Raw genomic sequence first — 27,510 nt, 5'->3', positions numbered from 1 at the left:
AAGAAAGGGATAGGAGTTATGACATGAACATCTACAGGAGGAACATGTATAATCTTGAATTAATGTAATGGAATCTTCTGCCTTTTAAATTTGTGCCTGTTTGGATAGATACTAAGGCACTTTGGGGTTCTTAATGATAAAGGATTTAGTTTGAATGGTTCCTATTCAGAGGGGGCACTACTCATGACTGAGAGATCACAATTAAAACCAACAAAAGAGTTCTCAAATCCATTGGCAGCAAGTCCTATCAAGACTCTCAGTGGAGGTTCTGCCATCCCATTTAACTACTACACATTTACCCCCCCCCCAATTTTCTCCACTTTTCTCACCTGTTTTGATACCATTTACTTAGGTGCTCTGATGCATCGGGGCCTATATTGCTGCTTAAAACTGTACCACGAGGGAAACCTAGGTGCCCCCTTGGAGTGGGATGTTGAGAATACTTCTGATTAATAAACACTTTGCATTCAAGTACCCTCTTAGGGTGTTCCAAGTGCCTTGAAAACGTTATCTTCTTGTAATCATAAGATCAGACCAAACGCCCATGCAGTCTAGCCCATTATTTTCACAGTGGCCAACCAGATCCCTAAGGGAAGACTAAAAGCACACTTTGTCCCCTAGCAATTGGTGTTCGGAGACCTGTCACCTCCACTACAGGAAGTAGGACACAGTCATGCTGGCACCCATTGCTAGCTTCGTCTTCTATGAATTTGTCTGGCCACATTTTAAAGCCATCCAAGTCGGTAGCCATTGCTATATCTCGGAGTAACAAATTCCATCATATAACTATGCACTGTGTGAAGAAGCACTTTAGTCTGTCCTGAATCTTTCAACACAGAGTTCCAATTGGATAACATTGGGTTCTTGGACTTATATGAGGAGAAGAACTTTTCTGTGCTCACTTACTTTGCCCCATGCGGTACTTTGTACACCTCAAGTGAGCCCTTTTTTTCTTAACTAAAAAGCTGCAAATATCACAATCGTTGCTTGTGATGGAGTTGCTCCACCGCTTGAATCATCTTGGGTACCATTTTCGGAACCTTTTCCAGCCCTACAGTGGCTTTTGTTTTTTTGAGTTGTGCTGATCAGAACTGTTTGCAGTATTGGCAGTTTTATTTTCAGTCCCTTTCCTAGTGATCACTTTTTCACAAATGCAGCACACTGAGTTGTCATTTTTTTCCAAGCACTCCACCATGATGCCAAGGTCTTCTTCCTAGCCAGTCACTGCCAGTTTAGACTTCATTGATGCTTATGCTAAATTAGGCATTTTTTGCCCCAGTGTAAGCTTTATGCTTGCTTACACTGAATTACATTTTCCACTTTACTACTCATTCGTCCAGTTTGGAGAGATCCTTTTGGACCTTCTCGAAAACCCTTTTTGTTCTTAATCCTGTAAGACATTATTATTATTATCTCCTTTTTGCAGATGGAAGCTGAAAGAATTTGTGGCTTTCCTAAGCTACTTACTTAGTGCGCAGCAGATGCCACCTCTTGATTATTGCTTTTATTGAAAATGATGCTTGGTGTTTTAGCATTTATGTGCGATGGGTTTCTCTTGCAGGCAGTCGTTGAAGAGGAGTGCATGCCTGCTGACCATTTTGTTGAACACTTGTTACCCAGCCTTCTAAGTCTGGCTTCCGATCCTGTGCCAAATGTAAGGGTTCTGCTTGCTAAAGCTCTCAGGCAAACATTGTTGGAGAAAGGTATGCTAATTCCTTCTAGACATAAACTGTTTTCTAGCAGTGTGATCTCCATAGTTAAGTAATAGCGCTGTCTTTTGCTACTTGTTTCGGATTACAATTGTATTGCAATCTGAAAAACTTGAGCATTTCAGTTGTTCATTCCTTTTCAACAAAGGCCTTTATAGAGATGGTTACTCACCAAACACATACATCCTACTGTGGTTCACAGCTTTGACCCCTGAATTGGACTTGTGTCTTCCTGGTTCTGGTGTTCCAGAAAACCCAGTGCAAATTGAGATATCATCATAAGGAGAACCCTGCTAAGTCAGACTGAACATCCTTCTAGTCTAGTCCAGTTTCCCGAGTGGATCCCATTTGGCCTTTTCCTTAATGGCCTTTCAACAAGCTGTAATTTGTTCATTTGTTTCTCCAAACTTTTGTCACTGTTGTGTTTCTTTCCCTTGCTGTACATGGTTTTAGGCTGCAATCTTGTTCCCCTTTCACCTGGAAGCAAGTCCCATTGAAATTGAGGGGACTAGCTTCTGAGTATGGTTGGCACTGTTAGTAATTTTAATTTTTTGTATCTACTTTTTATTGGCTCTTGTTTTTTTATAATTTGTCTGTTATTTTTTGTCTTAAGTTACTGTAAGATCCCTCATCTGGATAAGAGAGTGTGTTAAAAGATTTCGGAAAAATAATAAATGAACAGCTCAGTTCTAAACAATGTAGTTCAGACTAAAATGTTCTCTTTCACTCCCCTATTCTAGTATATTTTAGAAGTGTTGGCAACCCTCACCTTGAAGCTGTTGAAGAGACTGTCCTAGTTCTGCAGGCGGACAGGGACCAGGATGTTTCCTTTTTTGCCACCATCAAACCAAAACACAATAATATGCACATTACTTCACTTGAGAAGCAAAATTAACTTCATTTGTCTGTGTGGACCACAAAATGATGACTCAGCTAACAGGTTGCTGCTTTGGCAACGAACCTGGAGGAAGGACTGCATCAAGCAACCAATGTAACCGAAGGGAAAAGGGCTTGTTCTTAATACCGTCATTTAAATGAGGAACACATTGACCTTTTATCTACAGACTGGCAATACTGATATGGAATGCCCACCAATCATTCAGCTTTTGGTTTTTTTGCCTTTCAAGGATGTGGGCAGGGACACTCCTCTCTACAGAAAGTATTTATGTATTGCTTGTGTGAAGTTGTACACGTTCATTGCTTCATCGTCACCCCAGATAACAGGAATATGCCTTTTGAACATGGTGACTCAGAGACAAGGGAAGGCTAATCCCTTGGCTTCCAATTCAGAGTGGCGCACAGAGCTATATAGTCAGTGAACATAGAAAATGTGGAGTTTCACCCGTTTTGTTGTAATGGACACTCACGGTTGCATTGCTAATGGCATCACATTTTATTATATAAATTCATCCAGAAAGTTGGCAAAGAATTTGGAAAACTTGAATCCATATCTGTAAGCCATTTTTTAAAAAAACAAACAGCACAGTTGTTTTATTAGCGCAAAAGTAAATTTTCATTCCCCCTGGGTGGAGGTGACATTTTTTAAAAACAACAGAGGGCTTCACTTTTGTGAATTGTAGCATTTTTTGGTTCTTCTTTGTTTCTATGTCACTGTGTGTGTGTGTGTGTGTGTGTGTGTGTGAGAGAGAGAGAGAGAGAGAGAGAGAGAGAGAGAGATTCATAGTGGTAGCTTTTCATTCTTGCAGTTATCTCTCAATCTTATTCTGATAAAGCTGTTACATTAATATAAGCTGCAGTTCTCAAACAACTAACTCTGAAGTCGTTCTTGTATATTTGTTGGGCCTACTCCAAAGTAAGTGGTTTGAGGCTTGTGGATATAGACTGTTGGGCCTTCAATCCTGGGCTATGATTGGAATTTGTTCAAAAGTCTGGAAAAATCACACAAAAGCTTTTTCTTGTTTATGAGAGCAAGGTCAGAGATCTGGGAATCTGGGTTTCTCTACTTTGGGTCTTGAGAGTTGCTCCCCCCCCCCCCCAAGATCGGTGGAAATTTTAGTACAAAATGTGTCCTGCTCAAAGAGCTGTGCGTGACCTTCTCTTCCCACGTGGGGGCTTTTCAGCCACCTCCTTCCAACTTCATCCTTCTCAAAAAGATTGCTCTGCAGATTAGGAGCAGCATTCCATTTGGTGTGGGGGACCACCACTAGAAGGGAACCCCCAAGACCTCTCTGTCTCTGTGTGGAATCATGTTGCCTATGTGCCCACGGACCTCTCTGGATTTCTCACTAATTCTGGTTTACGGTTGTAAACTCTAATTAGAGTAGCATTGTCTTGGAAGGGATATAAATCAGTGGAAATATAAATGGGAAAGGAAAAACGGAGGGGGATCAGAGCAATCTGAACATTGCATAGTTCATATACTATATGCAAGAGTCCTGGAAAATTAATGACACCAACTGGCTGATTCACATTGTGTTCCCAACTGTAGGGCCATTCTCATGTGTTTCCATCTTTGGATACCCATGAAAATGTAATCTTTAAATACGTAATAAACAACTTCTCTAGGGACTGTGGAGTCCAGAAACCCAGATTATACTGTATGTACAGAAGCAAATTATGTATATGTTATAGGTCTTCACCTATTCAGGGGAGTGATTGCTGCTGGAATTTAATATTTATTTATGATTTGGCCATAAGTAGAAAAGTTCTGCAGTAGAGAAATAGTATCCTCTTCAAGTTTTCTTTACTTGAATATGCAAGCCTCACAGCGCAATTATACATAAACACAACTTGGAAGTAAGTTCCGCTGATCTTTGTGATAATTACTTCCAAGTAGATAAGATATAAGATTGTGCTGTTTGGAATTTAAATGCAGAAAACCTCACAGGAAGCACTGTAAGCTTTGGCTAAGCATAACTGAATCTCTCGCTCTTTTTAAAGGTATCTGACAAAATCACATTTAGCAGCAAGTAAATATTTTCCGTTTAGCATTCGCCTGGTATCTAGATAGGGCATAACTATGGTCTCTCAAATAACTTTGCTTCATTAAGTGGCTGTACTATCAGAATTGTCAGCTTGCTTCCTGGTATGTTTCTCAATTTGTTTGTTTTATGGTTTAATTTGCCACAATTGCCTACTGAATTCTGGACATAATACTATGAAATATTGTGCTCCAGATTGCAATACAGTGTTTAACGTTTATAATAGCGTTTTGCTTTGCAAGATCCTAAAATGCTTTTAGAAATGTGTCCTTGCTATTTCAGTACAAAACGTTTAAACTCTGTGAATTCTGCAAGGTGGTTCTACACTTAAATGTTTTAATGTTTAAAACAAAATGCCTCTTCAATGCAAATGATTTTTATGACTGCAGTTTTTCAGCAAATGTCAGTTTTTTTTGTAGTTTTAATATCTTTTTCTAATGCTAACATACAAGTATTTTTTAACAGTTCAGATTTTTCTAAAATTGTTCTAACCAGTTTTTAGTTTTGTTGACCATAACAGGTCGTTAAATTTTTTTCAGCACTGATCATCTTTTTTTAAGTGTATATAGAAATGTTTGAAAAGAATTGTATATGGTCTGCTGTTTGGACATTAAAATAATCCAGTTTGGGCTGCCATGTTGTTAGATTTAGATTGATAGGTACCCTTTGCTACACTAGCCTAACTAAATAACCTAAGTATCCATGTGTCTTTAGAAAGTTGGAGTAGTTTTCATGAAGGTATTGTTTAGTTAGTTTCACTTATGCATGAGTAAGCTGTTGAACTTAATTTTGCAGAAGCAACAAATCAAAATTTTCATTAAAAAATAGCACCTTTTTTCTAAATCCAGGAGTTTTGACCATTTTTAAAATGGGATTTTTGTTCTTAAATGGTTTTTTTTTTAAATGGTGTTTAAAAATCTAGAGTTGCATGCACTTGAGGAGAGAGAATTCTGGGCAGTTATTTTCGACTTTTCCCTCTCTCACCTCACCTTTCCAACGTTGAAACCTTCCCCACCCCCTTCCGGTTTTGTGTGTTTTGCATTCCATTTCTTATTGGCAATAGGTGAGAGTAGCAAAGAACTTCACTGTCACAACCTCCATTCATTTCACAGTGGCTTGTTTGTCGCTTCTGCATAAACAACTGAAATGACTGAAAAGGGGGCAGCAACGGTTCTTGACTTGCTCCCCAATGTAAATTGTGCATGATGACAGCACCTTATAGATCACTCTCTGGGCAGATGGACATATGCTGTGGAGTAACATATTCATTCACTCTGTTTTAAATTATGTAAAAAGAAATTTGGTGGACCTCACAAGGAGCAAAAGTTGCCATCCCTCTCGCACAAAAGTTGCAAGGATTTTGCTTTTAGATAAGGGATGCGAAAAATATAAGTGGTGCAATACTGAAATATTGTAATCCAAAGCACGCTAGCCATTTTGCCTCAAAATGAAACCTGCTGTTATCTGCTGTATGTGGTTATAAATTTGGCGCCTCCTGGAATCCTGCCCAAGTGGCAGTTGTATGTCTGTAAAAGGTGATGTTTAGGACCCAGAATAGATGAAGACACTCTGGAAGTGCCGCTGATTTTGTCAAAACATAGAATCTATGTAACTTTTTATTCATATTTATCTCAATAAATCCAATGACTGTTTTCCCAAACTTCTTTTTCTTTTGTTGACTTGACTTGCACCATAACATAGCGAACCCTTCTAAGCAATTTAATAGAGCTACCTTCAAAATATCTCAGGCACCCCATAATGTCAGGCTTCGGGGAAACGTCTTCCTCTCTCCCTTTGGCCGTGGATAAGCAGAACAAGGCAAGAATAGTCTCTTACCATTTAAAGAGATTTTAATGATCACAGCAAAAGAACAGAGAGTCCATTTTCGGAGTAAAGATCTCCTAATTAAGGTTTATACCTTCTTCCCCCCCCCCCCCAGTCACCCTCGTCACTTCCTCGTCTTGCAACCTGATCTCACAACCACTTTGCTTTCTGTGCTGCCACCTTATTTGCTCATCTTGGGCTGGGCAGATGTAGGCTCTCCAGCGAGAGAGAATCTGTTTACTCTCTTTCTCCCAGTTCTCCTAGCTGTCCACCACCCAGTTCCCAACTTTTGTCTTCTGAACTATGTCCCTCTGCGAACCACTGTTCCAAATCTATATTTCCCACTGCTCCTGGGAAGATTCAGGATCCTGATCAGGGGGAGGGGGCTGCTCCCGCCATTCCTCATCTGTGCAGCCCTCCTCAGCACGGGTCCCTGACACCTAATATCTTATGTCTCCCAGCAGTGGGGGGTACATAGTGAAGGAAAGGAGATTTAAGTGTCTGTTATCTGCCGGGAGTTCCAATTGCAAGTTGTCAAAGGTGTGTCCTAGCTGCAACATGACATCACACTGGCTGTGCCCTGATGATCTGCCAGCCGTGCATTGTCCTGTGTCATGACATCATTGCTTTGATGTCCTAGAGGTTCAGATAGCAACAATCTGATGAGTGGTTCAAAGAATGCTGGCCAAGAAAAAAAAGCCAGTGACCACTTCCTCGCTCAGAGTGGGGGCTTCTCGCGGCGGCATCTTGTCACGGCATAGGTCATTACATCCAGGGGACTTTCAATCTCCCCTGATCCGATATTTTAACATCAAGTTGCATCTGGTGGAGGCTGATGAGGTCTATACGGTGCCCGAGTGTCACCGCGACTTAACCATAAGAAATCTGAAGAACCGTCTGGAGCTCTTAGTCGGGATCCCTGTGAATTTCCAACGCCTCCACTACCTGGATAGAGGTGAGGTCCATTTTCTACAATCAGCAAAAGTGTTACGGGAAAAGAATCCACCTTTCAGAGTTAGACCAGCTAAGCTGGGAGTCGGCATCCAAAACTGGATACAGTGGTACCTCGGGTTACATACGCTTCAGGTTACAGACTCCACTAACCCAGAAATAGTACCTCGGGTTAAGAACTTTGCTTCAGGATAAGAACAGAAATCGTGCTCCAGCGGCGTGGCGGCAGCAGGAGGCCCCATTAGCTAAAGTGGTGCTTCAGGTTAAGAACAGTTTCAGGTTAAGAACGGACCTCCTGAACGAATTAAGTACTTAACCCGAGGTACCACTGTAGTTTCAAGAGCTGTCTACCAAAAAGGGTGACTTTGTATTGATGGTTACCTGTTTATTGCCAGCTTCACGTATTGTAACATTCATGACTATATGATTCTATATGTCACAGAGGCATCTACAGCCTGCGCTGTATTTATTCTATGTTTTAAATGCCATTCTGGACACAAGCAATCCAGATTTTGTGGTAAGGAAAGCTGAATTGTATTAATTACACCAATATACATATTTCATTTAGCACAATTCCCTACTTTTTACTCTTTTGTATAATTCTGGATCTTCTAGTTTTGAGAGGGGCAAAGACACCGAGGCCCTATCCTTAATCACTGAAAATTTTATTCAGTTGCCCCTTTCTGGCTTCTAAGATTTGTGCAGGCACTGCCCACAAACTTTGAAGTGTATTTTTTCAGCCTCAAGGAACCTGAATTAATAACCTTTAGTGTCGGTTTCTAGCTTCTTTTCATCTTGCAGGCGGCAATTCTGTCACACTATATTGTTCCGTAATGTTTGGCAAAGGGAGCTGAGAAGCAGTGAAGTCTTTTTCATATAGGAATATTGGTTGTCATAAATGAATTTTTTTATGTTTAGTTGCTTTAGGAGTCATCATTAGCTGTTTGCTTTTAATAATTGTTATAAAATACGTTACGTGAATTTGTAGACCGTTTAGCAGTTGATCCAATTTGTTTTGCAGTTGATCCAATACAACACTTGCAGTTCTACCTCCCTAAATCTATCATTTTGAGATAGCTTAACTGTACATGGGTGGGTTAGTTTACTAAGCAAGTCATTATTTGACCAAGAAACAAATGTTCATGAGAAAAAGGAGATTATGGTGCAAGAGACAGAATTTTCATGCTGGTCATCTCTGCTGCCATTAAGCAATCATATCTAGCCCATATGGGTTTGAAGACAGCGTTGAAAGAATGTGATCAGAATCTAGAACAATCAAAAAGGTTTGGCTGTTTCTGCAGAGACTCTTGTCGTGAACTGCTTTAAAGTTTGGCCAGAATTCTAGCTTTAAAAATCCATTTTAAAAATAAATTATAAGCTTTATATCCTACCTTTCTGCCAACAAGTTACAGGGAACCAGGCAGAGGGCCTACTCGGTAGTGGCACCCACCCTGTGGAACGCCCTCCCAACAACAACTATACCAGACTTTTAGAAGACATCTGAAGGCAGTCCTGTTTAGGGAAGCTTTTAATGTGTGGTGTATTACAGTATTTTAATATATATTTTTGGAAGCCGCCCAGAGTGGGCGGGGTACAAATAAATTATTATTATTATTATTATTATTATTATTATTATTATTATTATTATTAACCCATGATGGTATGCACTGTTCCCTCTATCCCTACCCTCACACTTTACCCATACAAAACCAATCCTGTGAGATAAGGTAGACCTATAGGCAATGACTGACCCAACACCACTCAATGAGTTGCATGACAGTTGGTTAGAGCAATGTGCTGATGATAATGCCAAGGTTGCCGGTTCAGTCCCCGTATGGGACAGTTGCATATTTTTGCATTGCAATGGGTTTGGACTCTCAGGGTCCTTTCCAACCCTACAATTCTATGATTTGAACCCTGGTCTCTCAGATCCACGTCTGGCACTTAAGTGCACCACACTGGCGACAGCCTTCTTTGTTTTCTCTTCTTGGTTGCTTCAATGTTTTGATTAAAACAAAACAAAACAAAACAAAACAAAACACAATGATGACAATTAATTGCCTTTCTACAAGATACCCAGATTACCCTGGGCTGTGTATAGATGGCTCAAAATTCAGGGCTGGCTTGTAAATGGCTGCTTTGTGGAGGCACGGGTGATCCCTGTGCATATTACAGGAAATTATTCTTGTGTGTTAAGGGTAGGGACTAGGGAGAAACCATAAATTCACGCCCTAAAATGAAGCTGTTACCAGTAAAACGATGCCTTATGATGAACGGCTAAGGGAGCTGGGCATGTTTAGCCTGGAGAAGAGGAGGTTAAGGGGTGATATGATAGCCATGTTCAAATATATAAAAGGATGTCACATAGAGGAGGGAGAAAGGTTGTTTTCTGCTGCTCCAGAGAAGCGGACACGGAGCAATGGATCCAAACTACAAGAAAGAAGATTCCACCTAAAAATTAGGAAGAACTTCCTGACAGTAAGAGCTGTTCGACAGTGGAATTTGCTGCCAAGGAGTGTGGTGGAGTCTCCTACTTTGGAGGTCTTTAAGCAGAGGCTTGACAGCCATATGTCAGGAGTGCTCTGATGGTGTTTCCTGCTTGGCAGGGGGTTGGACTCGATGGCCCTTGTGGTCTTTTCCAACTCTATGATTCTATGATTCTAAATGTCAGGGCCTTTCAAGTCACCCGGAGACCTTCAGGTGGACTGATGTTTGCTCCCTTCCCCCCCACCCCCTCCAAAAATTTTTGATCTTGGTCTTCCAACCCTCCTTTCCACATCTCTATCATCATCTTTTGCCTTGCAACCTTCTGAAGTTTTTTGAATTATCTCCTCCTGCAGTGGATCTCAGTGACCACTCTATGTTCAAGCATAATGACATTATTCCTGGAGGAACCATCACCATGAGAATTTGGCCAGAAGACTCCTGGGGGCAATTGGTGACTGCAGCTGTGACAGGAAACATCAAAAAGGTTGGTTTTCTTTTCTTTTCTAAAGGGGGGGGGGTTCCTTCTACAGAAACTGCAGTGGGTGATTTGACTGCAGTGGGTAACATGACTGCTGGAACCCCTGACCCTGAGATTAAGAGCGTCCTGCTCTACTGACTGAGCGCTGATGGAGTGTTCTGTTTGGACTTGAAGGCTTGCTCACTGCTCAGTTGCCATAGAAAATAAAAGGATATTGAAATGTTTCAGAACAAGGGTTGCAGTTTAACCCTTAGCCATGCCTGGTTTATGTTGTCTGTCTCTCCTACTCTTAAGCTTTATTGGATGAATTGCCTTCTGAGACAAACTTCTTTGGCCTGCAGAGGGATTGGCAAACAGCACCCTGCACAGTGACATCATTATCCTTGCTGTGAAACAAGCAAAGGAGCTTCACCCCTAGCCCAGTACATCACTGCTGGGAGGAAACGCCAAAAAAGAATGAGATAACTGAGTTCAATCCTAGTTTGGGAGTGGCCGCCGAGACCATATAACACCGGTCCTGAAAGATCTTCATTGGCTTCCAGTACGCTTCTGAGCACAATTCAAAGTGTTGGTGCTGACCTTTAAAGCCCTAAACGGCCTCCGTCCTGTATACATGAAGGAGCGTCTCCACCCCCATCGTTCAGCCCGGACACTGAGGTCCACCTCCAAGGGCCTTCTGGCTGTTCTCTCACTGCAAGAAGTGAGGTTAGAGGCAGAGGGCCTTCTTGGTAGTGGCGCCCACCCTCTGGAACACCCTCCCATCTGATGTCAAGAAATAAACAGCTATCTGACTTTTAGAAGACATCTGAAGGCAGGCCTGTTTAGGGTAGTTTTAAATGTCTGTTGTTTTATCGCTTTATTATTATTATTATCATCATCATCATCATCATCATCATCAATCCTGTTGGGAGCAACCCAGAGTGGCTGGGGAAACCCAGCAAGATGGGTGCAGTATATAGTAATAGTAATAATAATAATAATAATAATAATAATAATAATAATAATAATAATAATTTGAACTCTCTATATAATCTGCCCTGGGAAATTTGGGCTCTGAATGAATAAATACCGTACCCTAACAATATCTCTGTCTCCCTGAAACCATCCAACCTTCACATTCACATTAAATCAGGCTTCCTCAACCTCAGCCCTCCAGATGTTTTTGGCCTACAACTCCCATGATCCCTAGCTAGCAGGACCAGTGGTCAGGGATGCTGGGAATTGTAGTCTCAAAACATCTGGAGGGCTGAGGTTGAGGAAGCCTACATTGAACAGGCTTTGTCTGCTAATCTGCATGCATTTGGGAAGGATATTAGGGTTGCCATATTCTGAAGAGCGAAAAAAGAGGGCACATTTGCAAACTTCTACTTTGAACTATGGATCGCTATGATGACTCTCATTTTACATACCCATGAGAGAAAGGATGTGTCCTGGGAAAAGGGGACATATGGCAACCCTAACATTTCCAGCATATTGGCTTATTTTCTGCATTGCCCTTCCCACAATGATTCAATCCTCACATAATGACGAGTCTGGCAGAGAAGTCCAGAAGCCAAATGGAAGGCGATGCCGCAAACCCGCTGACTAGATAAACAGGGAAAACGTTGCCCATCTTCTACTGCCTTTCCAACAGCTTGGGATTCGCTCACAGCGTGTAATAGGTTTCCTCCAAGTCTGTTTAAATAATGAGTCAATACTTGTTTTGTGTCTTCCCTTGCCAGATTGTTGTTGCAGGAGGTTCAATGTCTTCCGCATTTGCCACGGCCTATTCCAACTCCCTGGGACCAGAAGAGAGGAGCGAATGGTTAGCACACCGAACCTTTGTGGCTTTATTTATCAATGCGCGCAGGGGTCGTTTGGATGCAGTGGATTTCCTGATTCAAAATGGTAGCATCCCTATATTCTGAAGGGACCCTTGTAGCTGTCTAAGGCTGATGTTTTCAATATTGCAAGTCTCAAGGTTTAAGGTGGTTAGGAATAAATAAGTCAATTGCTTCCAAACATTGTAGGAAAGTGAAACACAGTTTCAGTCCAACGTAAAAACCAGGGTCAAAATGGATAAAATTACAAAGATAGTATAATAACAAATGGACTTGTCTGTTGAGCTGAAACTTGATCAAAACCATTATATGACCAATATAACCAAAATTTGTCCAAGGCCAGATGTGTTTCAGCCCAGCTGGTCATCCTTAGTGGTCAGAAGAAAACTATTACATACAATTTGATCACAGAGCATTAGTCCAATAGGTTAATTTGCCTAAAATGATATGGTGAGCTGGTTGTCATATAACACATGGCTTTCCCACCAAAGAGTGCTCCAACTATCACACAATTGCAGTCATTTCACACGCTAGCAAGGTTATGCTTAAAATTCTACAAGGCAGGCTTAAGCAGTATGTGGACTGAGAACTCCCAGAAGTGCAAGCTGGATTTCGAAAGGGCAGAGGAACCAGAGACCAAATTGCAAACATGCGCTGGATTATGGAGAAAGCTAGAGAGTTCCAGAAAGACATCTACTTCTGCTTCATTGACTATGCAAAAGCCTTTGACTGTGTCGACCACAGCAAACTATGGCAAGTTCTTAAAGAAATGGTGTGGGATGTAAACACAGGAGCAGTCAATGACAACATTCCTAGAGTGTACATGTTACAACATGGAGAGGGATGTCTGTCCAGCAAGCAGGTAAACTTCCTGGGGACGGACTTCCTCCGCATGTGACCAGAGGTGGGTGTGGCCTCACCTGTGCAGGTAATGACAAAAGCACAGGGCAGGCAGCCATCTCTCTCTCTCTGCCATCACCTTTCGAAGAAGCAGGATGCCCTCTTGGCTCTCAGCCAAGAGAGGAGAGGGCTATCTTCCTATAAGATAGATTCTAAGTGTATTTTACCTTTTTAAGCCTGTCTGCCATCTGGGATCATATTGTGAACAGATCGTGAGTAAACTCTTTTATACTTTTATAAAGACTGTGTTGTGTCTTGTATTTTAAGAGGGAACAAAGGGGAAATTACCAGAGTAATTATTATAGAGGTTCTAGCGAACCTGTGCACACGTTACCGTTGCGAACTTGAAGGGGAATGTATATAAACTCTGCTGATATTTTGGGAACTTGTTAGCACAAGTTGGATAAGGATATAATTAGTCAATATATCCTTTCCTGCATCCCAGAACATTCCCACAAAGGGTTATGGCCCCAGTATTGCATATTTCTGCGTATTTTTGAAGGATTGCATTGGATTGTGATTTTAAGTTGAGTAGTATTTTTCTGAGTTAACTTCCTGGTAAGCACATGGTCCTTTGTTCCATTGTGCAGTGGGGATTAAGCTACCCCCCCCTTCCCTCAGAGTTCACAGTGACCCAAGGCAGTGAAGAATTGTTTTGTATTTTGAGATTTTTGAGATTTTGATTTTAAAATTTTGAGAAATTTTGAAATTTTGAAGAATTTTCAAATTTTGGATTTTAAGATGGCTAGAGCAGCTTTTGATAGTGATGCAAAGCTTGGAATGCCTGTGCTGAATGAGTACAATTTCATGCACTGGAAGCAGCGCTTGATAGCGTGTTTAGATTATAAGCATATTTTGGAAGCTTTAAAGCCTCAGCCTACAGGATCATCTGAGGAAGATTTAGCCAAAATAAGTGCTTGGAAACGCATGAACAGCGAAGCTAGACACATAATTCTGAGTGGACTTCGTGATGAACAGCTATCATTAATAAATAGTACAGATGATGCATCTCAAATCTTAAGAGATATTGAGCGCGTGTATGGAGAATCTAGCATAAACAGCTTCAGAAACTTGGTGTGTAAATTAACCAGATTGAGGATGAATTCAAAAGAGGAATTCACAGAGCACATCAACAAGTTTACTGAGATTATTCAAAGAATTGATCTGACTCCCAAAGCTTTTGATGAGGATACAAAGATAGCCTTTTTGTTATCATCACTTGGACCATGCTTTAGCGCATTTGTAAGTTTAATGGCTCATAGACAAGGTCTGACTTTTAAAGACTTGATTGGTTATTTAAAAGAAGAATGCAGAGATAGAGCTGAATCTCCAGTGAGAAATGCTAGAAGCAAGGACAGCAGTTATGCATCTAGGCAATGTACAAAGTCGAAAGAGATGCCTAAGAAAGTGATTTGCTTCAATTATAACAAAGAAGGACACATTGCAAAGAACTGCAGAGCTTCTAAAGTGAAGAAACCCCACCCCTTTCAGCCAAAAGGGGAAAAGAAGGGGAAATGTGAATGCACATGGTTACTGCAAGAAAGGAATTTAGCTGTCCAGAATCGTGAAAATAAACGTAATAAATGGATTTTAGATTCAGGTGCCAGTTCGCATTTTTCATATAAAAGGGACTATTTTAATGAGATTAATGAAATAAATGATGAAGAAGGATCTGAAATTGAGATTGCAGATGGCAACATTGTTAAAGCAAAAGGTGCAGGTTCCATGAGCCTGAAATGCAATATAAACAATGAATGCATTGAGAACACAATCTCTAGAGTTTTGTACGTACCAGAGCTGAGCTGCAATTTAATCAGCGTGTCCACTTTGGACAAGAAAGGTTTCCAGATCACATTTGGAAATGGAGAATGTAAAGTGACTAGAAATGACAAAGTGTTTGCTCAAGCAAAGCTAATAAATGGTGTATATGAGCTTGATCTTTCAGAGAACCAGTCTGCAAAAGTGGCACATTCCAGCCAGAAGGATGAAGCAGATCTGGACCTGTGGCACAGAAGGCTTGGACACAGGGACACCAACGTCATTCTGGATCTACAGAAAAGAGGTCTTGTAAGAGGTTTGCAGGTAAAGCAGAGCAACAAAGCTCCAGCAAAGTGCATAAGCTGTATTACTGAGAAGGCTGTAAAACCTTCGTTTCCATGTTGTGCAGAACAAAGAAGCAACAAAGTGCTTGACATCGTGCACACTGACATATGTGGACCCATGAATGTTCCCTCACTGGGAAAGAATAGATATATTTTAATATTTCTGGATGACTTTTCAAGATTTTGTGTTGTATATTTCCTCAAAGAGAAGAGTGAGACAGTGGAGAAGCTCCAGGAATACATTGCCATGGTCAAGAACAAATTCCAGAGAGCTCCAGCTGTGTTAATGAGCGACAATGGAGGTGAGTACTGCTCAAATGAAATGCAGGCTCTCCTGGCCAAGGAAGGAATTGCACACGTAACCACAATTCCTTACACACCACAGCAGAATGCCATAGCTGAGAGAAAGTTTAGGTCCATTATGGACATGACAAGGTGCATGCTAAAGGATGCACGTTTGCCACAAAAGCTGTGGGCCGAAGGAGTGTATACGTCGGTCTATTTGCAGAATAGACTGCCAACTAAAGGTGCAGAGCGCACACCGTTTGAACTTTGGCATGGGAAAGCTCCCAATCTGTCGCACATACGTGTGTTTGGAAGTCCGTGTTACTTCCACGTGCCCAAAGAACACAGACACAAGCTTGACTCCAGGGCAAAAGCAGGTATCCTTGTGGGATATGCTTCTGGAGGCAAAGGATACAGAATTATGGACTTACAAACTGGTAAGACAAATGCATACCATGCGGTTTATTTTGATGAATATGGAAAAGTAGACACTAAGAACACTGTTGTGGATTCTTCAGATGAGTTGGAAAGGACTCAAGAGTTTGTATATTTCCCTTTTGAGACCCCACAAAGTAATTATCTGCCTTCAAGTGTTACAGCGCCCCCTACAGGCGATGCACCAGAAGACGCAGAGGACCAGAACCCTGGCGGCACCAGAGACGAAGATGAGGACTCAGATGGGGACATGCCTGCGTTGGAGGAGGATGAGGAAGCTGATGCGGTCGCAGAACCAGAAGTCAGACGCTCATCCAGAACCAACAAAGGGGTCCCACCAGTACGGTTGTCCTACCTTGCAGGGTCGGCGTTTCCACAGGAACCTTCCACTTGGGAAGAGATACAGGAGATGCCAGCTGCAGAAGCCAGTCTCTGGAGGAAGGCCGCGCAGGAGGAGCTGGATGCACTGCATCAGAACAAGACCTGGACACTCACTGAGCTGCCTCCCGGTAAGAAGGCCATTGGCAGTAAATGGGTTTTCAAGGTTAAGAAGGGGTCAGAAGGAGAAGTGCAGCGCTACAAAGCTAGACTTGTAGCACAGGGATTTTCACAGCGTTTTGGTGAAGACTATGATGAAGTTTTTGCACCAACTGTGAGGTACAGCAGCGTAAGAATGCTTTTAAGCATTGCAGCCTCCAAGAAAATGAGGGTGAAACACATAGACATTGCTACCGCTTTTCTACATGGGCAGATTTCAGAGGAAATTTATATGAAACAGCCGAAAGGTTTTGCAAAACCACATGAGGCACATCTAGTGTGCAAACTGCAGAAAGGACTTTATGGACTTAAACAGGCTGCCAGAGACTGGAACCAGAAGTTGCATAAAATGCTGACACAACTTGGGTACAAGCAAGGCGACGCTGACAAGTGCTTGTACAGTAAGTCAAATAATGGACAATTCTCATATATCCTAGCATTTGTTGATGACCTGATTATTGCCACAGCAAGTGAGAAAGACTATACACAGATAGTAAAACACCTTAGCAAGGAGGTGGAGGTCAAGGAGCTAGGAGATGTCCAGTACTACCTCGGGATCCAGGTGGAAAGAGAAGAGGACGGCTCATTTCTTCTCAGCCAAAGACAGAAGACCCACGAGCTAGTTGAGCACATGCAGATGCAAGACGCACATCCAGTTGCTACACCGATGGCTACTGACTTCCTGAAGAATCAGCAGGATTCGAAGCAGTTGCCAGACAACAATGACTACAGGTTGGCGAATGGTAAACTTTTGTATTTAGTTACCACATGTAGACCCGACTTGGCTAATGCTGTGGGGATTCTTAGCAGAAAAGTGAATTCTCCCACTGAGCATGATTGGGCAGGTGTAAAGAGGGTGGTGTGATATTTGAAGGGTACCATGAATTGTAAATTAAGGTTACCAGCCCTCAGAGACCCTAAGTTGGTTGGGTATACTGATGCTGATTGGGCTGGGGATAATGCTGATTATAAATCAACAAGTGGTCATGTTTTCATGTTTGGGGATGGACCTGTTGCATGGGGCAGTTATAAACAGAGCTGTGTAGCATTATCTTCCACAGAATCAGAATACGTTGCAGCAACAGAAGCCTGCAGAGAGATCGCCTGGCTTGATCAACTCATAAAGGACTTTGGGTTGGTGAGAAAAGGGCCTGTCAGCTTGCTAGAGGACAATCAAAGTTGCCTGAAGCTGACGCAGAGTGAGAAGTTCCTGGCCAGAACAAAACACATTGGGGTTAAATACCACTACGTACGCCAGATGATCCAGGATGGACTTGTGGAGCTATCCTACTGCAGCACCGAAGAGATGACTGCTGACATCCTGACGAAACCCCTACCAAGAGAGAGTTTCCAGAATCTACGTGTCAAGCTGGGACTCTGGGTGGTTGAATAAAGTTGTTTATGTTTTGTATATGTTGTATTGCCTGAGAAGGGGTATGTGGGATGTAAACACAGGAGCAGTCAATGACAACATTCCTAGAGTGTACATGTTACAACATGGAGAGGGATGTCTGTCCAGCAAGCAGGTAAACTTCCTGGGGACGGACTTCCTCCGCATGTGACCAGAGGTGGGTGTGGCCTCACCTGTGCAGGTAATGACAAAAGCACAGGGCAGGCAGCCATCTCTCTCTCTCTCTCTCTGCCATCACCTTTCGAAGAAGCAGGATGCCCTCTTGGCTCTCAGCCAAGAGAGGAGAGGGCTATCTTCCTATAAGATAGATTCTAAGTGTATTTTACCTTTTTAAGCCTGTCTGCCATCTGGGATCATATTGTGAACAGATCGTGAGTAAACTCTTTTATACTTTTATAAAGACTGTGTTGTGTCTTGTATTTTAAGAGGGAACAAAGGGGAAATTACCAGAGTAATTATTATAGAGGTTCTAGCGAACCTGTGCACACGTTACCGTTGCGAACTTGAAGGGGAATGTTTATAAACTCTGCTGATATTTTGGGAACTTGTTAGCACAAGTTGGATAAGGATATAATTAGTCAATATATCCTCTCCTGCACCCGAGAACATTCCCACAAATGGGAGTGCCTGATCACCTCATCTGTCTCCTGCGAAATCTCTATGTGGGACAAGAAGCTACAGTTAGAACTGGATATGGAACAACTGATTGGTTCAAAATTGGGAAAGGAGTACGGCAAGGCTGTATATTGTCTCCCTGCTTATTTAACTTATATGCAGAATTCATCATGCGAAAGGCTGGGCTGGATGAATCCCAAGCCGGAATTAAGATTGCCGGAAGAAATATCAACAACCTCAGATATGCAGATGACACAACCTTGATGGCAGAAAGTGAATTAAAGAACCTTTTAATGAGGGTGAAAGAGGAGAGCGCAAAATATGGTCTGAAGCTCAACATCAAAAAAACGAAGATCATGGCCACTGGGCCCATCACCTCCTGGCAAATAGAAGGGGAAGAAATGGAGGCAGTGAGAGATTTTGCTTTCTTGGGCTCCATGATGACTGCAGATGGTGACAGCAGTCACGAAATTAAAAGACTCCTGCTTCTTGGGAGAAAAGCAATGACAAACCTAGACAGCATCTTAAAAAGCAGAGACATCACCTTGCCGACAAAGGTCTGTATAAAGCTATGGTTTCCCCAGTAGTGATGTATGGAAGTGAGAGCTGGACCATAAAGAAGGCTGATCGCTGAAGAATTGATGCTTTTGAATTATGGTGCTGGAGGAGACTGAAGAAGAAGAAGAAGAAGAAGAAGAAGAAGAAGAAGAAGAAGAAGAAGAAGAAGAAGGGTAGTAGTAGTAGTAGTAGTAGTAGTAGTTTGGATTTGATATCCCGCCTTTCACTCCCCTTCAGGAGTCTCAAAGCGGCTAACATTCTCCTTTCCCTTCCTCCCCCACAACAAACACTCTGTGAGGTGAGTGGGGCTGAGAGACTTCAGAGAAGTGTGACTAGCCCAAGGTCACCCAGCAGCTGCATGTGGAGGAGCAGAGACACGAACCCGGTTCCCCAGATTACGAGACTCTTAACCACTACACCACACTGGCTCTTGAGTCCCATGGACTGCAAGAAGATCAAACCTATCCATTCTGAAGGAAATCAGCCCTGAGTGCTTACTGGAAGGACAGATCCTGAAGCTGAGGTGAATGTGAAGCTTGCACCTTACACAACTTGGGAGGCAGCAATGGCAGCAGTGGGCACTGCCAGGCCTGCATGGCAGAACAACAACAACAACAATTTATTTATACCCCGCCCATCTGGCTGGGTTTCCCCAGCCGCTCCCCTTTGGCGCTCCCCTTTGGTACCGGGCACGCAGCTCCCAGGCAGGCCTTGCACACAGCAAGCACAAGCAAGGCCAGTACGATGCCTGTCCATAGCTGTCAACTTACAGATTTGAAAATAGGGGACCAGCAGCCTCGAAAATAAGGGATAAGCAGCCAGAATAAGGGATTTTGCTATTGTAAAGAGTTACATACATTGGTAGGATTGGCAGATGCTGTTAATCCGGCATAAAGCGGTTGTGACGCCGTGGCACCCGCTGAAGCACCGCTCTTCTGCGTCCCTCCCCATCCCCTCTTCTTCCTCCTCCCTCAGGCCGCCTCCTCAGCTGCCACCACCGCTGCCGCCTCCGGACTTGCGGGCTGCGTGGGCGAGTCTCTCCCCCCCTCTCTTGGGCAGGGAAGGGCTGATGGAACTCCTCGTGCCAGGACGACGGCGCCAGCGCGCGCTCTCTCTCACGGCAGAGGACCCCGAGCCGCTGCTTCCCTCCTGAGCCGGGCGAGCATGAAACCCGGGAAATTTAAGGGACATCATCAGTAAGGGATAGCAGCGGGACACGGTGCTGGGATAAGGGATTTCCCCGCCAAATAAGGGACGGTTGACAGCTATGTGCCTGTCTCCCTGCCCGGCCTCCCACTTTTCCATCTGTTCCCAACAGCAAGGGCTGGTGGACTTTCTGGCTGGGCTCCCTCACCCACTTGCTTGTTTACTCTGAGGCCGCCTCAGCTCCTGGCAACCAGCACCCCCTGGCCAGCCCCAGAGGCACCATTTGCCTGGGGAGCTCATAGCTGGGGCTGCTGCAACAAAGCCACACAAGCCTTTGGGAGGCAGAGATGCAAGAGGGCATCAGAGGAGGGAGGGGAGGGAAGAGGGACAGAGGCCAGTGCTGCCCACGGCACCCCTGACTATCATTCAAGGCACCCCAGGGTGCCAGGGCACACTGGTTGAAGACCACTGCATTAGAGAGTTAAAGAGTTTACGGTGGACGCTTGTAATCCATGTGGGATGCACGTTTGCAACTTGCAGCGTTCGCAACCTGTGTCTGCGCATCTGCGCATGCGTGGGTTGCAGTTCAGCACTTCTGCGCATGTGCAAAGCGCAATTTAGTGCTTCTGCGCATGCGTGACCGCCGAAACCAGGAAGTAATCCGTTCTGATACTTCCAGGTTTTGGCGGTCTGCAACCTAAAGAAACACAACCTGAAGCATCTGTAACCTGAAGTATGACTGTACTGTATTGTCTTACAAAGGTTTTTTGATGTGTTAAACTCTGGTCTCTTAGATCCCTTGTTTTGTGTGCTTCCCCCTCTCCAGGTGCTGATTTGGCATATAAAACGCCGCTGGGTAGAACAGCCCTTCACGTTGCCGTCACCTCGGGCCACTGCGACTGCATCGACCTGCTTCTTAGCTACGGGGCCAAGATTAGCGATGAAGACAATGATGGCCAAAATGCTGTGATGCTGGCCCGCCTGTGGGGGCAGAAGGAATGCGAGCGGAGGCTCTTTCGGTACCAGTGGAAGCTGCGGGCAGGCGCAAGTGCTCAGCTCGCTGCTATCAAGGTCAAATCGGTGGATAAAGTGGAACCTTGATTCCGAGTCTAAGATCCAGTGGAGGGGCTTTGATCACTTGCTGAGAAGCACCTGGTCTGAGCATCATCACATGTTTATCTGGGAAGAAGTGCAGCATGGACTCTAAATTGTTCAGTTTAGGTTTTGTTTGTTTGTGTAAGTGATGGTTGCCTCTGTAAGTTAACACCGCCCTTCTCAAACACACAATTAATGGATGACACTTTCATCCCTGTGCGTGTTTGTGTCTGTTTAATGCAGGTTTATAAACTTCTTTACCACCCAATGTTACCAAAGTGCTGTACAGTAGAATGAATTATAAAGTTAAGAGCAATAAAATGATTTATAGAATTGTGCAACTGACATTCCATAAAATGATTGGGCCACAAACAAACCAGTAGGTACTTGTCTAATTTAAGCTGGTAACTGATTCTAGAGGGCTGAAGCTACTATACTAAAAGCCTGGTTTCTAGGACACACTAAGCACACCTCTGGGATCTGTGGAACTCATTGCTTATTGGCAAGGAATGCAACTACCTTAGCGGAGGTGTAATATGGAATCAATGGTGTTCTGCACCAGCTGCAGTTTCAGGACTAAGTACAAGGGAAGCCTCATGTAAAGCACATTGCAGTAATCCAACCTTGGATTTTATTGGATTTGGGGGTGGGGGTACTTTTTCTCATTACTTCTATCTGCATGTCATGTTTATGGGTTATTACTGGCACAAGCCATGTGCTCATCTAATTCTTGGAGGACCCAGTCAGCAGCACTTTTGGAAATGGCTAGAAGACAGCCGGATCCGTTCGCAACCAGAGGTACCACTGTAGTTTGGGAAATAGCCTTATTAGAAAAACTAACCAATAAACTGAAACTGACACGGGGACAATAATAATAATAATAATAATAATAATAATAATAATAATAATAATAATAATAGATTTTATTTATACCCCGCCCTCCGCGGCCAAAACCAGACTGAGAGCAGCTAACATCAAATATATATTACCATAAAATCAAGCAATCAATTAAAATACATCCTAAAATCAAATTAGGATCAAAGTGAAATCCAATCAGATGGCAACCCGCAAATTAGGGATGGGGACTTTAAATGCTCACCAGGCCTAACTGTTTATACTGATCTTATATGAGCCTGTGAGAAAAGTTGGGGGGCACTTTCATGCAAGTTCTTATAAGGAGAAGAGGGGGAGACTGCACCCCGACCAAAGGCCTGGCAGAACAGCTCCGTCTTGCAGGCCCTGTGGAAAGATGTCAAATCCTGCAGGGCCCTGGTCTCTTGTGACAGCGTGTTCCACCAGGCTGGGGCCACAGCCGAAAATGCCCTGGCCCTGGTCGAGGCCAGTCTAATCTCCTTAAGACCTGGGACCTCCAAGATGTTATTATTTGCGGACCATAAGGTCCTCCGTGGGGCATACCAGGAGAGGAGGTCCTGTAGGTACGAGGGTCCTAGGCGGTATGGCTCCCCTTTATCACATACACAGTCCAACAAGACAACGACAAGAACCCATTCCCTGGTTTTGAAATATTTCGCCACTGAAGACACCTTTTAGTTCTGTTTTGAATGTCCATTCTAACAGTACCTGGTAGAGGGCGCTCAAGGATCAGACACCAAGCAGCTAATCGCTGTTTGGTCTTTCAGATTCCTCCAGAGACCAGATAGGATACTCCAAAGATGAACCTGCAAAACTGAAGATTGGCTGCAGGCAGGAGCATCCAGCGCAGCCAGATGAAGAAGGGTCAATTTGGTATTTGCCTTGTGGCATGGGATTGTCATGCACTTAAAAGGAGGAAGGACACAAAGCAGGGATGCTTCACAGCCTGCAGCTATGTACACAGCTTATATTTTCACCAGAACTATCCCAGGGGTGGTGGTATTGATATTATTATTATTACTATTATTATTATTAATTTATTTATACCCCACCTTTTCCCCTAACTCAAGGCAGCTTACAGGTAAAATAAAGGTAAAGGGACCACTGACCGTTAGGTCCAGTCATGACAGACTCTGGGGTTGTGGTGCTCATCTTGCTTTACTGGCCGAGGGAGCCGGCGTACAGCTTCTGGCTCATGTGGCAAGCATGCTAAGCCGCTTCTGGCGAACCAGAGCAGCGCACGGAAACGCCATTTACCTTCCCGCTGGAGCGGTACCTATTTATCTACTTGTACTTTGGCATGCTTTCAAACTGCTAGGTTGGCAGGAGCAGGGACCGAGCAACGGGAGCTCACTCCGTCGTGGGGATTCGAACCGCCGACCTTCTGATCGGCAAGCCCTAGGCTCTGTGGTTTAACCCACAGCGCCACCCACGTCCTCTACAGGTAAAATAGGAACAGCTGAAAACATTTTTGTTAAAGGCCCAATCATTAGAAAACAAGTAAACTTTCATAGAATCAAAACTACATGTAAATCTAAAAGATCAGTTAAAGATGATTTCAATTAAAACAGCAAGGCACCAGCCCTTTCATTAGAAGCGGCCTGTTCCCAAAAGGAGGTCTTTACCAGTGGACGGACAACAAGGAGGGAGCCTGTTTAGCTTCCCTAGAGAGGGAGCAGCCACCAAGAAGGGCCTGTTGAGAAGGGCAAATTGAATGGTGTGGACCTCCTGCGGCCTTCATCTTCCCATAGCTCAAGGACTGTAGCTCAGTTGCAGAGAATCCATTGCACAGAGAAGGCTGCGGGTTAAATCCCAGTATCTCCAAGCAGGGCTGGTGCAAGGGAGACCCTTTTCCGAAACCCTGATGAGCCAGTCAGGGCAGACATGTTGAGCTAGGTGGAGGAGTGATCTGACTCAGTGCAATGCAATTTCCTATGTCCCACCCCCTCACCCCCGGCTTACTGTATTTTGCTGTTCTGCAGTTACTTGTGGCTGTCAGCACTGGGTATGCATCTCCCCAAAGCGTGGGCTCTGGGGCAGTTACCCCTGTTCTCCCCACCCCACCCTAAGAGAGCCCTGTACAGTCATACCTCTTGTTACATTCGGTTCAGGTTATGTCTTTTCAGGTTGCATCCTGCGGCGACCTGGTAGTACCGGAAAGGGTTACTTCCAGGTTTTGCCGCTTGTGTGGTGTGGTGTAGTGTGGTGTAGGGGTGTAGTGGTTAAGAGCGGTAGTCTCGTAATCTGGTGAACCGGGTTCGTGTCTCCACTCCTCCACCTGCAGCTGCTGGGTGACCTTGGGCCAGTCACACTTCTCTGAAGTCTCTCAGCCCCACTCACCTCACAGAGTGTTTGTTGTGGGGGAGGAAGGGAAAGGAGATTGTTAGCCGCTTTGAGACTCCTTCGGGTAGTGATAAAGCGGATATCAAATCCAAACTCTTCTTCTTCTTCTTCTTGTGCATGCGCAGATGCACAAAAGGACATCACACGCATGCGCAGTAGCTGCAAATTGTGACCTGCACTTGCGCAGATGTAGGTCACGTTCCTCTCAGGTTGGTACCACAACCAGAGGTACCACTGTATAGACCACTCGCTATGAGGACACCTCAGAGCAGTTTGCAGTGTATGTGTGTGTGTGTGTGTGTGTGTGTGTGTTCAGCCTCCACCATCTCCAAGTAAGGCTTGGAAGTGTCCCCGTCTGAAACCTTGGAGCGTTGTTGCCAGTCCGTGTAGACAATATTGAAATAGATGGACAACGGTCTGACTTGACATAGGACAGCTGCCTATGTTGCTAAGACACAGTTTGCCATTAAACAGGCATGTTCTGCTGTGGAAGAAGCGAACAGCAAAACCATAGAAAGAGACTCACGACGCATCCAGATTGGTTTGGGATACAGGAGCCAGGTTGGTGGAAACCTTTTCAGCTGATTACATGCCTATCGGATTCTGCCCCCCGCCAATATCTGATTAGCATTTTATGCCTAGTTCAAAGGTGGGCTGGAGGAAGAGACTGTGGGTATCTTTGGATTCCCCTTCCTTTTTTACTTAATTTGTAAGCGACAACAAACAGGATAATCAGACGAGAGTTAATGCTGGTGCAGGGATGGTGCGCCGAACCGAAGAGCGTTTTAAAATTCAGCACGATGACCTTGAGCGAGATGTAATTTCAAGAGTGACTTAAATGTGCTGAGGCTACAAAACAGCGCTGTGAGTGTGGGGCTGGAGAAGGAGCTCTTGAGCAGAGCAAACATATTGAAAATGATTTGGCTATATTGGGATTAGGGTCTGATAAGTGACTTATGGGGCTCGCAGCAGAGAGGAGAAGAATGAGGTAATGAGGCCAGGGACCAAAAGCAATAAGAGAGTGCGGTCTGAGCAAGAAGAATGTGGAATATAGATCAGTCCATCACCGGGAGAAATCATGAGCCGCATGAAAGTCACTACTAAATTGCACCCGATTGAGGCAACTGCCTCAGGACCACAAGCTACATTAGCAGGAGGGCCATGCGATGCTGCTCTGCGGGTGCAGGTTGGGCACCAAACATTTTCAATGCACCCCCTCCCTGGACTTGCATGCAGAAATCTAGCAGGTCAAGGAGAAGTTGTAGTGCTAATTTTCTAAGTACGGAGAAACTTTTTATATGATGGCCAGCTTTGGCACCATCACTGTCCATCGGGAGTGGTCACCCTTTCATGTATGTAGCATAGCTGTCAACGTTTCCCTTTTTTAAAAGGGAAATTCCCTTATTCTGAATAGGATTCCTTGCAAGAAAAGGGAAAAGTTGACAGCTGTGGTATGTAGTGAAATGCATGTGTTACTTTGCACACAGGAAGGAGGTGTGGGTGCTTTTGCTGCATACTTTATTTTATCCTATTTATGTTTATATTCTACACTTCTTCGAACATGGATCTCAAGGCAGTGTAAATGCATTTTCCCAAGTGGTTACACATTTAGGAACTGACCAGAACAAGACCTGCTTAGCTTCATAATGTGCCTTCAGACCATACCACATGACCTATTTATTTTTCTGTTATAACATAGCTGTAGGTTGAATTTCTAGGCAATGCTCATCTTAGAAGAACAATAAAAAACCCACCACACAAAAAGAACATAATTATGAAGAAACGCAAAAGAATAAAACCCATTCAATTTGTTAGCAATCTGTAGGACGGTAAAACATAATGCAGTCAACTGTAACCAGAGTTCAGCTGGGGTGGTAAGTGGACCCAGAATTACTCTAGGGAAGACCAATTAAAACAAGTCTTTAAGGCCCTTTGAACTCTTGGGAATGTTAACAGCCTGCTGAGGACCTTCTGGCGGTTCCCTGACAATGAGAAGTGAGGTTACAGGGAACCAGGCAAAGGGCCTTCTTGGTAGTGGCACCCATCCTGTGGAAGGCCCTCCCAACAGATGTCATGGCAATAAACAACTATCTGACTTTTAGAAGACATCTGAAGGCAGCCCTTTTTAGGGAAGTTTTTTAATGTTTGAAGTTTTATTCTGTTTTTAATGTTCTGTTGAAAGCCACCCAGAGTGGCAGGGTATGTATGTATGTATGTATGTATGTATGAATAAATAAGAAAGATAACAAATGGCCCCCTTTATCCTGTAGATAGGGATGTTGGAGAATTCGGTCAGAAACAAAAATAGGAGTGGAAACTGCCGTTATATACACATTCCTCCGAGGTTGGATATCACACAAGTGAAGAAGAGCAGTATTCCATACAGTTACTATTTTTTCACACCACAAATGTTACATAAAGAATTATGTTGTTTTCTCCGTTGCTCTTTGGTGTTTCCCTTCCATTGCAGTACACAGAAATCAACCGCATAATAACGAATTATGATATGATAGCCATGTTCAAATATATAAAAGGATGTCACATAGAGGAGGGAGAAAGGTTGTTTTCTGCTGCTCCAGAGAAGCGGACACGGAGCAATGGATCCAAACTACAAGAAAGAAGATTCCACCTAAACATTAGGAAGAACTTCCTGACAGTAAGAGCTGTTCGACAGTGGAATTTGCTGCCAAGGAGTGTGGTGGAGTCTCCTACTTTGGAGGTCTTTAAGCAGAGGCTTGACAACCATATGTCAGGAGTGCTCTGATGGTGTTTCCTGCTTGGCAGGGGGTTGGACTCGATGGCCCTTGTGGTCTCTTCCAACTCTATGATTCTATGATTCTATGATTCTATGAATTGCACACAGCGCATAGCGTGACGAATAAGGTAGGTTTTAGCAGAAGTCGAACTGTAGTAGAACGGGAACAGTGGTGATTGCGCTGAATGCAGGAGGGCATGGAAATCGCTGCCTCCTTACATGCCTACCTGTGGGTATGATAACC

At 43.8% G+C, this 27,510-nt stretch overlaps 2 protein-coding genes across 3 annotated transcripts in view; both read left to right on the top strand.

The window, feature by feature from the left end:
- Positions 1-6,311, top strand: part of LOC309534038 (serine/threonine-protein phosphatase 4 regulatory subunit 1-like) — a 39,546-nt gene extending 33,235 nt beyond the window's left edge. For both annotated transcript variants that reach the window (XM_082225888.1, XM_082225887.1), the window contains 2 exons: positions 1,562-1,703; positions 2,450-6,311. In XM_082225888.1, the coding sequence (XP_082082014.1) occupies positions 1,562-1,703; positions 2,450-2,604 (297 nt within the window). In that variant the 3' untranslated portion in view covers positions 2,605-6,311. The remainder of the gene's footprint in view (positions 1-1,561; positions 1,704-2,449) is intronic.
- A 267-nt stretch (positions 6,312-6,578) lies between these two features.
- ANKRD60 (ankyrin repeat domain 60) lies at positions 6,579-21,636 on the top strand. Its single transcript, XM_082226471.1, has 4 exons — positions 6,579-7,430; positions 10,267-10,397; positions 12,113-12,278; positions 21,027-21,636. The coding sequence occupies exons 1-4, from the start codon at positions 7,154-7,156 to the stop codon at positions 21,299-21,301; spliced, it is 849 nt and encodes a 282-aa protein (XP_082082597.1). The 5' UTR covers positions 6,579-7,153; the 3' UTR covers positions 21,302-21,636.
- The last annotated feature ends 5,874 nt before the right edge of the window (positions 21,637-27,510 follow it).

The sequence above is a fragment of the Podarcis vaucheri genome (genome assembly GCF_965113315.1).
Source record: "Podarcis vaucheri genome assembly, chromosome: 6".
Classification (NCBI taxonomy): domain Eukaryota; kingdom Metazoa; phylum Chordata; class Lepidosauria; order Squamata; family Lacertidae; genus Podarcis; species Podarcis vaucheri.
Note: the sequence above shows the minus strand (reverse complement) of the source record. Positions and strands in the feature narration are given on the sequence as shown.

Coding starts and splice junctions, on each gene's coding strand:
- ANKRD60 (XM_082226471.1), top strand. CDS start 7,154: ATGCTGGCCAAGAAAAAAAAGCCAGTGACCACTTCCTCGCTCAGAGTG. Junction 7,431..10,266: donor CCTCCACTACCTGGATAGAG/GTGAGGTCCATT, acceptor CTCCTCCTGCAG/TGGATCTCAGTGACCACTCT. Junction 10,398..12,112: donor TGACAGGAAACATCAAAAAG/GTTGGTTTTCTT, acceptor TTCCCTTGCCAG/ATTGTTGTTGCAGGAGGTTC.